The sequence below is a fragment of the Thermobia domestica genome, chromosome 9 (genome assembly GCF_964235325.1).
Source record: "Thermobia domestica chromosome 9, izTheDome1.hap1.1, whole genome shotgun sequence".
NCBI classification, from domain to species: Eukaryota; Metazoa; Arthropoda; class Insecta; order Zygentoma; family Lepismatidae; genus Thermobia; species Thermobia domestica.
In genome coordinates, this window is record NC_137462.1 from 50,521,344 (window position 1) to 50,532,768 (window position 11,425).

Below are 11,425 nucleotides of genomic sequence, written 5' to 3' on the forward strand. Positions count from 1 at the left end.
GTAGAGAAATGTCACTTCATGGAAGAGAAAGTAATGGCTTTGGGTCACATCGTGAGCGAAGCTGGTTACGAAATCAGTCCTAAAGTGATTCAAGCAATAAAAGCTTGTAAGCCACCTACAAGCGCGAAAGAGTTGAAATCATTCCTTGCGTTGACTAATTATGTGAGGAAGTTTTGTAAAAACTACGCGGAAATGATATCTAATTTCCAACAATTATTAAGAAAAAACCATAAATTTGTGTGGACGGAAGAACACCAACTTAGTTTTGAAAAACTAAAAGAAGCGTTGATGAGTGCACCTTTATTGGCACCTTTCTGTGAAAAGCTGGAAACTAGAGTGTATACGGATGCATCTACAAAATCAATAGGGGCTGTACTAATGCAGAAACAATTGAATGGAGAGTGGACACCTATAGCGTATTATAGCAGAGTATTGAGACCAAACGAAACACGAAGACATATAGTGGAACTAGAAATTTTGGCCGTGGTTAGTGCTTTCAAAGCATTTAATTATTATTTGTACAATAAAGAATTTGAGCTATACACTGATTGCAGGTGTATCAAATACCTTCAAACAACGCCAAAATTATCGCCGAAACTGTTACGGTATAGTCTAGAGATGGCGCAGTATCAGTACACGCCAGTACAATGTCCAGGAGAGAAAAATCCTAGCGATGTATTATCAAGAAACACGAACATCCAACCAACTGATGAAGACATCGATCTAGATGCATTAGCAGTCAAGACGGAAGACCTTGAAGTCAACATCACGTTCGACGAAGATGTGAATGTGGCTGAGTTGCAACGGAAAGACCCTTTCTTCGGTTCAATAATGAAGGCTACAGAACATCCGGAAGAAGCAGATGAAAAAGCAGAAAAACAGGCACGCTGGTATGAAATTAAGGAAGGAAAACTTTTCAGAACTCAAAAGATGGCTAATGGGAAGAAATTCCTATTATGCATTCCTTTTTCTTTGCGGGAACAAGTTTTCAAAAACTTGCATTGTTCGATATACGGAGGAGGACATTATTCCTACACGAAGTGTTATAATCGAGCATTGAAATCCATCTATTTTCCAAACATGAAAAGATTTTTCCAAGAGAAGGTCAGCCAGTGCATCAGTTGCCAAATCCAGAAACGTAAAGCTGGTAGGACACCACTGCATCCGCAAACATACCCAAGTTATATGCCATTCCAGCATGTAACTATGGATGAGATTGGGCCGTTTAAAAGATCGAAGAATCACAGGAATAAATATGTTATTGTATTCGTTGACAGCGCTACTCGATACGTAATTGCAAGAGCAGTTCCTGCTATAACTTCTGAAATTATAGCAGAAGCAATTTTTGAAGAATTAATTACAAAACATGGGATTCCTGAAATTCTTGCGATGGACCGGCATAGCACACACCGGAGCCGAGTGATGGAAGAGATGGCTGAACGGTTTGGTATGCGGTTAAATTTTGCCAATACAGATGCCCATTATAATATTGGAACATCGGAGAGAGCCATCGGGTCAATTCAACAAATTATGAAGCACTATATAGACCGCGAGTTTACAAACTGGGACGAGATCTTACCTTCAATTGTGTTTACCATGAATACACAGATTCATGACGGGACAAAACACTCGCCTTACTATTTGCTTACAGGGCGTGAACCCAGAACGTTCTTGGAACAGGATCTGGACATACCTTGTGAGTATGTGGAAAACGAAGAGCGAATACGAAATGTAAAGGAAGCCAGGAAGATCGCGTATCAGAATTTGCAGAAGCGGTTCAAATCTCAAAAGAAACAAATTGAGAAGAAGTTTTCTCAACCAAACTTCGACGTGGGACAAAAAGTTTGGATTCGTGAGATGCCAAGAGCAGGCATTCCAGCTTGTTTTGGAAAGCGGTATAACATTCGAGGAGTAATAGTGCAAAAGTTGAATAATAACTCATATAAAGTGAGATACGAGACTAAGAAAGGACAAGAGAAGACAGATTCTGTTGACATAAGACGTTTGAAACCATTTGTAGGTGCAAATGAGGAAGATTCGGATAGACCACAAGAAGAATCGGATTTAGACAGTGATGTCTAATGAAAAAAAAAAAACAACGCGTGGGAAAAACCAAAAAGTTTTTTCAAAAGGACTACATCACAGAAAAAAAAAAGTTTTTGCAACTATGAAAACACGAATAAGTTTTTAGTAGACAAGTTTAATATTTTTTTTAGGTATCTGTAAACAATATGATTTTGTCAGTGAAACAGCGAGGTGGACCGCTGTTTATCAACAAAAGTCCGTGTCCCGAAATCAAAGTAAATGTTGATTTCCATCTAAAATCCCTTAACTGGTAAAAGTATATTGTTTACAGAGCGTAAAGTGACTAGGAAATTAGAGAATTTTTTTTTGTTTTTGTTTAAATTAGAGAGATATCTAGTAAATATATTTAAATTGGTAAAATAATCCAAGGTACACATACACAGTAAACTAAATAAATGAAAACATAAGTATTAAATAAATAAGAGATATAGAAATAATTAAAATAAATAAGTAAATTCAGAATAGTAATTCTAAGTTTTAATTGTTACAGTTATCATCATGGTCAAGATTGTCGTTTGTCTAGTACTATTGATTAGTATTGGGGTAGCTGAAGAAGAACATCAACAAATTACGTTATCAGATATTGGACTAGCATTGACACAAAGTGCTTATGCTGTTCATGCGACGAACATGGTGTTTACGACCGTTAAAATGCATTTAAATTTTCAAGAATCAGTGCCAGTACACGACAAATGTACTGACGCATACGAGATTTTAAATGATTATGCAGTAAAAGTGAGAGAGTTTAGACAGAATATAGTAAATTTATTGCCATGCCATTTTGTTTATGAAAATGGTAGAACGAGATGTAATAATAATCACAGAAATAAAAGATTTATATTTTCGTGGTTACTGGGATTGTCGTCCATTGGTTTATCGACATATAATTTAATCCATAATAAACAATTGTCTCAGTCTATTGATAAGTTAAGTAAACATGAGAATGTATTAACTAATGAAATTAAAAATCTAAAAGAATCATTTAATAATGAGATAACAGTAGTCCACGGGATAGTCGTAAAAGTACAACAGGTGTTGCAAGATTTTAAAAATAAAATTCAGGAGCTATACTGTTATTTGCATCAATCCCAACGTAGGATAATGGCAAACTTGTTTGTTCATCTTGTACAGGAGAGAGTAAATAAAATAGTAAATAGCATTTTAAATAATGAGTTAACATATCATATATTATCTAATGCTGATGTTAAAAAGTTAATTAATTTTCATGATGTTTTGAAAAATACTATTTATAGGTCAGACATTGGAATGTTTTACCAAATGTCTAGCGTATATCTAGTAAAATACCATTACGAAGATAATAATGTTGATTTAATAATAAAGACTCCGATAATATATGATACTAGCATTTCAATAATGTATGACGTTACATCAATGGGCTACTTAATAAATAACACAAGAATATTTTATCAATTACCGGAAGCAGTCTATTTGGCTGAAGGTAAATTTCACTCATTGGATAAAAGTAAATGCGAATTTAAAAGTTTTCTATATTTTTGTGAGAGCATAACTATGGACCATGAATCGAAATGTTTGAATAATATTATTTTAAATAAATCTCTAGGAGGATGCCAGCAAAATTCGGAAAAATTTTTGGGGAATGTGATATTCAGATATACACACGCTGGTGTGATGTATTCTTCTATTGAAGAAGCGTACATGACAAAAGTGGGTGTACATCAAGAAGTTACTTCAACAAAACTTGATCAAACCAAAGCTAAATCAAATTTCATAAACTATGATAAATTTGATAACATAATAATTGGAGAGCTGGTCATTCCATCTAAACGGATAATTCAGATTCAAAATAAACACATTAAATTGATCGGTAATTGGACTGAGAGACAAATAAATTTCACCTTGCATACGCAAGAGCTAAATAGTTTAACTGAAAAATTGTTAAAATTGAAAGTCGATACTTCGATCCCAGAACTACATTTAAAAACAGACTATATCATGTATGTAATTTTTGGAGTAATAATATCATTAATTTTGACAACAATATTGTTATTAGTACTGTATTGTAGGCTTTATAGAGCAATACGGAAGTATAAAATTCAAAATCAGGAATAATAATAATAATAATAATAATAATAATAATAATAATAATAATAATAATAATCAAAAAGTAATAATAAAGTAAACGTAGTATGTAAATCAATATCGTATGTGCCTTGGGTTATGAAAAAAAAAAGTTTTTACATTTATGGATATGAAGAAGAATGGAGTTTTTTTTTTTAAATCTAAGTTGCAATAAAAATCTGAAAAGGAATATCGGATTAATATTTAAGACAATTGGTAATATGTAGACATACTTACCTACAGCAGGAAGTAGTCGAGAGTTGAAAAGCCTTTGGTTATGTCATCCTAGATAAAACTAGGATTGGTCTAGTTGAGTTGGTGAAAAACGATTAAATCGTTGAGAAAAAAATGGTTACGTAGTACTAATACGGCAAAACTCTTTGTTTTGGTTGAAAAGAAGCAATAGAAAATAAGCATAGATAATAGATCATCATAGATAAGCATAGATAAAAGCATGTAAATAGATAATAGCTAAGTTAAATAACATCAGAATATTAGTGAAATCAGTAGCTTCAAGCTATAGAAAACAAAAGCGAAAAGAAGAAAAATAGAAAAGTTGTCTATTACTAAAGTTAGAAAAATAGACAAATCATAGATAAAGTAGATGCTAGTGTTATAAACTAATTCAAGTAAGCTTACAAATCTACAATAATAAGTCGTTAAAAGTACGAAAAAGTATGAAAAAGTCGTTAAAAGAAGTAAATAGTTTTAATAGAAAAGTACGAAAATCATAGATAAGACATGAGAAATAGTCGGAAATAGAATACAATCATAATGCATCATATCTATAATCATCATTAAGTTATATGAAAACACATTATTTTTATCAAAATTCATTTTCTAAATTCACGTTTTTTTTAAAATGAGAGAGGAATTATTGATTTATTATTATTATCAAATGATCAATTGGCGTATAGATTATTTGTATAATAATAAGTTATTGTATTCAGTGCATGAATGTCTTCAGTATTCATGTAGATTCAGTTGTGTAGTTTTCTGTTTTCTAAAAGATACTACTTGCGAGACGACTGAATCCTGGCGATGGCTCCGTGCGCTCATGCAAGCGAAGAGCGGTTGCTAAGGGGCGTGGTTTACGAGAAGATGGCCGCCAGCGTAGCAACAAGTCCCGCCCACTGGTGACTAGTTACTTGTGTTCACAATGATTTTGATGCTTTATGAATGATTTCTAAGTACAGAGAGTGTTGGAATGTTAAAATAAGATAGATTAAACATCAATAAAGATAACTGTACCTACAAACAACGTTAAAACTAGTAATAAAGTGTATTTAAAAGCTGAAATATGCACGAAAATGTAGGATTTTACGACTTTAAAAAAAAAAAGACAATAACAGCGTCAAACGAATGAAAATGTAACAAGGATGGCATTTTTGTATCCGAATAGGTTACATAGTGATTAGAACACTAGTCATTATTTAGAATATGCATCGATTATGCATTTTATAGAGAATAATGAACGATTAATGAACATTAACATTAGGCCTATGCTAAAAGTATGAATATATTATTCAGAAGAGAGTCATAGACCGCGATAGAGTTATTTTAGTTGTAAGGAAAATAAGAACGCGATTTCACACTTAGATTATCTATATTTACAGGTATTATGGAAAAGAAGTTTACCGTACTAGCTATTGCTTTAACATCGTTAACAACCTTAGTACTAGCAACGTCTATAATTATCATTTATTTGATTATTAAATTACGTAGATTTAGTAGAAAGAAAAAACAGGAAGGAAGAGTAGAGAATAAAAAGGTATATGACGATATTAGTAACGTAGAAAACTGCGGATTATTTCCAATCTATGCAAAGATAAATAAAAACCACACTAAAAAGCACACTATTTGCACAAAACAAAATGCAGATCACTATCTCAAGCACAAAGAGGAACCACAAGGTAACTTGAACATTGTTGGTATGCACTGCACCAAAACCAAAGAGGGATGTATCACAAATCACGAATTATCCGGTTTTGAAGCAGAAAAAACGGATAAACATTTTGTCACAAACTTGAAACACGAAAAACTGTACATTCGTCCGTGCGACGTAGTGGTCCTGTGAACATTTTGCCGAAATTTTCACGAACAGTGCGGAGCACGTATTTAAAGTTAACTTTAACCATCCAAGCAACGCGACAAACAGGATGAGACGTGGAGGTTTCAAGATCAGTGTCAAAAACGTTGCTGACTTAACATTTTGCGGAAGGAAGTGCATCAAGAGTTGCTAACTCTATAGATAGCAAACTTACCATAAGTGAAGTGAATAATATTTTCAAATTTTATTTTTGTGTTCTAAAATCATGCAGCGACAAGAGACGTTGTTCATTAGTGTATTAGTGGTTTATATCAACATATCTAGTGTATAATGAAGTGCATTATATTTATGGAAAGCATCAGTGATATGGTCACTGGTATTAGTGGAAACTATGCGGAGACAATAAACACTGAGTTGAACTTTGTGACTGAATTCAGTGGAAACTTTTCAAGAACGAGAACGGAAAAATATATATATGAGCAGTTCCGAGCACAGGAAATGCAACACAACTTCAAGTAGTTATATATGTAACTCAATAGATGGCAGGAGCTCATATTTTTATGAGGACTCTTGACAAGTATTTTTTTTTAAAAAAAAAGGAAACAATGATTGTAAATAAATAATGTTTTGATGATTTCTTTCGAATGTGAAAAATGAATATAAAGATATATACAGGGTGATGGTTGAATATATATGATTATTTTATGTAATATATGTAATTAGTTTTCGGTCAATTTCAGGGAAGAAATTGAGTCGAGAACGGAGTTCTCTCATTTTGAAGGAGGGGCATGTTGAGGCATGTCATTGATTTTATTCAAAAAGAGATTATTTTGGTAAAGGAAAGTATATTTAATAAATTGAATGTTAAGAAACTAAGTGTTATCATGTAACGTAAACACGTGTGTGTGTTTATGTGTTGACATCAATGTTGTGTGTATGTAATGAATGTTCTACGGCTAGACGCTTGGTCGTCAATTCGTAAGATATTGTAATTTGTATTTGTAATGTTTTTGAATTGTCATCAGATTGTCACATTGTAACATTGACACACTTTGACTGTGATATAATCGTTGAGTTCGCAGAAATTTGTAAGTCTGAGAATTTGATCACGATGTAATTCGGGTGAAACCAACGTTTTACCAATAGCTGAGATATACAGAAAGTCGACGACAATGGATTCCAAGATGTCTGGAATATTCGTATAAAATCTTATAGTTTTTAGAGATTGGGATCAGTCTCAGGGGATCAGTCTCAGGAGACCAGTCTTAGAGCATTTGTCTCAGAGTTCAGTCTAAGAGATCATCGTACATCGAGTATTCACATAGTTACTCATGTCACAGTAGTTACTTATCTGTGATTCGAAGTCCAGTATTAGATCAGGAGATCTAATAGTTCAGCAGACCATTATAGTGGATAATGGTACACAATAGTCGACCATTGTAGACTATTGGCAGCAATATAAAGATCGTCCAGAACATCGACAGCAGTTCCAGTCATCAGTTATATAAAGGTACGTGTATCTCAGCTATGTTTGAGTTCATCGTGGTTAACTTCCTAGCTGCTTAAAGATATGTGATCTTGCGTTTATATTCAGTCGACGATCAATCACAATAGTACACAAGCTTTAATGAAAATACAAAGTTTTAGTTCAAAGTCAATTAATGTGGTTTCTTTACGTCATCCTGTACCTACTCATTCTAGATGGTGAGTAGCAGCAATCTTCGACCGTCATTTTACATTTCATCCCCATGCTATATAGGCACGACGGTGGAAGGTTGTTAATAGTAATACAACAACTTCGCTCAGTTGATACGAGCCGAGCCGGTTGATATCACTACCCGAGTTGGTCTTCTGCTTGGGCTCAAGAATTCGATCGTACAGGTCTCAGCCTTAATTTTATGAACTACAGTATATACTTATATTGGTGATTACATTTGAGGCTGTCTCGTAATAATAATAAAAAAACTCTTGTCTACTCGTTATCTAGACGAGACGAGATACACTAAAATTGCCCCACGAGATGCACCAAAATTACGAGAGGAGACGCACCCTTGACGTGAGCAACACTAAAAGTATCCCACATTACTGCCTACATTTCTCATGGCTTTTGCTTTCCAGTCTGATCAGGCCAATATTTCAAAACGAGTTAAAACGAGCTGAACGAGCAAGCGAGCCATTATAAAACTCGACTCAACTCGAAACTCGACCTCGAAAACAGCGACTTGGCTTGGAACTCAACTCAAGAAAAATACCTTTGACTCGAATCGGATTGAACTGGAGTCGAGTCGAATTTTGGCTCGACTCCTGCTCATCCCTATTCGTATTTGTATTTTGTTTCCACTTCAACAATTTCTACTCTTTTTGTTTCTTTGTTTACCTATTGTTTCTGGATTTCTCTGTCGGTGTCGTCCTTTATTAACACCATGCACTATTCTTATTCCCAGCTTGTGACCCGCTTCAATGTCTTATTCAGTTTAGGCTTTTCTCCTTATATTGACTTCACATGTGATTGATTTAATTCTCACTTTCCGCGCACGACCGATGAAAATGTTTTATTATTATTATTATTATTATTATTATACTATTGAACTTGCACGGCGAAATTACTGTATAATACGATATCATTTCAGTAATTTTATTCCATTGTATGGTATTTAATTTATTAATGGGCACTAAATTGTCTCCAGATCAACGAACAAATTAACTACGGCATGCACTTTGGTGGAAATATCATTACATGAACATGTTTGGAACGAACCAATAATCTTATTGTAATGATATTTCCACCAAAGTGCATACCGTAGTTAATTTATTCGTTGATCTGGAGACAATTTAGTGCCCATTAATAAACTAAATAACATACAATGGAGTAAAATTACAGAAATGATATCGTATTATACAGTAATTTCGCCGTGCAAGTTCAATAGTATAATAATAATAATAATAATAATAATAATAATAATAAAACATTTTCATCGGTCGTGCGCGGAAACTGAGAATTAAATCAATCACATGTGAAGTCAATGTAAGGAGAAAAGCCTAAACTGAATAAGACATTGAAGCGGGTAACAAGCTGGGAATAAGAATAGTGCACGGTGTAAATAAAGGACGACACCGAAAGAGAAATCCAGAAACAGCAGGTAAAAGGAGAAAAAAGAGTAGACATTGTTGAAGTGGAAACATAAAATACAAACACGAATAGGGATGAGCACAAGTCGAGCCAAAATTTAATTCAACTCGAGTACAATTTGAGTCGAGTCAAAGGTAATTTTCTTGAATTGAGTTCCGAGCTAAGTCGCTGTTTTCGAGGTCGAGTTTCGAGTTGAGTCGAGTTTGATAATGGCTCGCTCGCTCGTTCAGCTCGTTTTAACTCGTTTTGAAATATTGGCCTGATCAGACTGGAAAGCAAAAGCCATGAGAAATGTAAGCAGTAATGTGGAATACTTTTAGTGTTGCTCACGACAGAGGTGCGTCTCATCTCGTAATTTTAGTGCATCTCGTGGGGCAATTTTAGTGTATCTCGTCTCGTCTAGATAACGAGAAGACAAGAGTATATTATTATTATTATTACGAGACAGCGTCAAATGTCGTAATCACCAATATAAGAATATACTGTAGTTCTTAAAATCAAGGCTGAGTTCTGCACGGTCGAATTCTTGAGCCCAAGCAGAAGACCAACTCGGGTAGTGATATCAACCGGCTCGGCTCGTATCAACTCAGCGAACAGCTCGAGTCGGCTCGGTTGGGATGAGCCGATGACCCGAGCCGGCTTAGTTGGAACAAGCTATCGACTCAGCTCAATTGAGCCGATTGCTCGAGCTTTCTCGGTTGGGATGGGTCACCTACTCGGCTCATGTGAACCGGTTCGAGCCAGCTAAGTTGAAACTAGTTCATCAGCACGTTTCGACTCAGCTCAACTAAGCCGATGGCTCAAATCGGCTCGGTGTGGTGAGCTGTTGGCTCGGTTCACTTCTCGATTCTGTTCGATATTGAATGAGCTGTAAGCCGAGCCGCTCGAGCCGTTGAGAAGCCCAAACCCGGTCCCAGCTGTTTTGAATATGTTTGGATGAAGCCTATAACTTTTAACAATTTTTTGCTCGAGCCCGAATACTTGCCCCTTCGGAACTCAAACCCAGAACGTGACCGATGTCCTTGCCTCCTGAAGACTTCCAGACGACCGAGATTGACAGTCAATTAGCTTTTATTATTCAGATACAAACCGTATATCTTTTAAAGATTATACATGGAGTTGATATAATAATAATAATAATAATAATAATAATAATAATAATAATAATAATAATAATAATAATAATAATAATAATAATAATAATAATAATAATAGTAGTAGTTTTAAACTTGCCCTGAAATTTGGCAAAACTTACTTAAAAGTAGAGATTTCGGGGAAAGGGTTCCGTACCTTCAAGACACACCTCTGCAACTACCAACATTTTAAACTAGAACCTTTCATTGAAGTTTCATGTAGAAAGTATGTTTTGAGAAAAATAACTGTAATAAATATAACTGAATATCACGCGACAGTAAGGCATATAATAAACTAATTTTTAGAATATGCAGAGGAAAATATAAAAGCTTTGCTACAAAAATACCTACACAGAGCATAATTCAATGAGCTCTGAAATAAAATACAATGTAAAATACAAAATACAAAATTTTGATATAGCCCTGACCGGTCTCGAATATAAAATGTTAATTCTCATGTTATTTTATTTGTTTTAGAAACGAGATGAGAAACTCCTCTTCTCGTGAGCAACATTAAACCAAACCGAAATATTATTTCCAAATGTCAAGTTTCTAGCTTTTAATCTTCTACGAGATAATAATAGTTATTATTATTACTATTATTATTCCTGAAGATTTGATAGTTCAAGTATTGAAACATCCGAGTATTCAAATATCTGAATATAATAAAACGTATGTTATCGCTAATCAATCGCCATCAAAAATTCTAAAGTAAGAAAAAACAAAATTGCAACGTGCATTCGCAGAAGCACCTTGACCACTGAACCGCGATCGCTACGCGGTAAATGATCCGTCTTTAGTCTGGTTACGTTAGGTTTCTTTGTCTCCGCTTGCAAACTTGTATGTTATATTTTTCGATTCAAAATGTCTTTCGTATTTCTTTTATGAAGTCGGCAAAGTTTATATTAATAACTCGAGTTTTTCTTA

At 34.3% G+C, this 11,425-nt stretch overlaps 1 protein-coding gene across 1 annotated transcript; it reads left to right on the forward strand.

Moving 5' to 3' along the window:
- The first annotated feature begins 288 nt into the window (after positions 1–288).
- LOC145660808 (uncharacterized) lies at positions 289–2,082 on the forward strand. Its single transcript, XM_081726223.1, has 2 exons — positions 289–890; positions 1,278–2,082. The coding sequence occupies exons 1-2, from the start codon at positions 289–291 to the stop codon at positions 2,080–2,082; spliced, it is 1,407 nt and encodes a 468-aa protein (XP_081582349.1).
- Positions 2,083–11,425: the final 9,343 nt, after the last annotated feature.

What these genes read in the sequence shown, in the direction of transcription:
- LOC145660808 (XM_081726223.1), top strand. Translation starts at nt 289, where the DNA reads ATGAGTGCACCTTTATTGGCACCTTTCTGTGAAAAGCTGGAAACTAGA. An exon ending in GCAGAAAAACAGGCACGCTG is followed by an intron (nt 891 to 1,277) that starts GTATGAAATTAA and finishes ATTCGTTGACAG; the next exon opens with CGCTACTCGATACGTAATTG.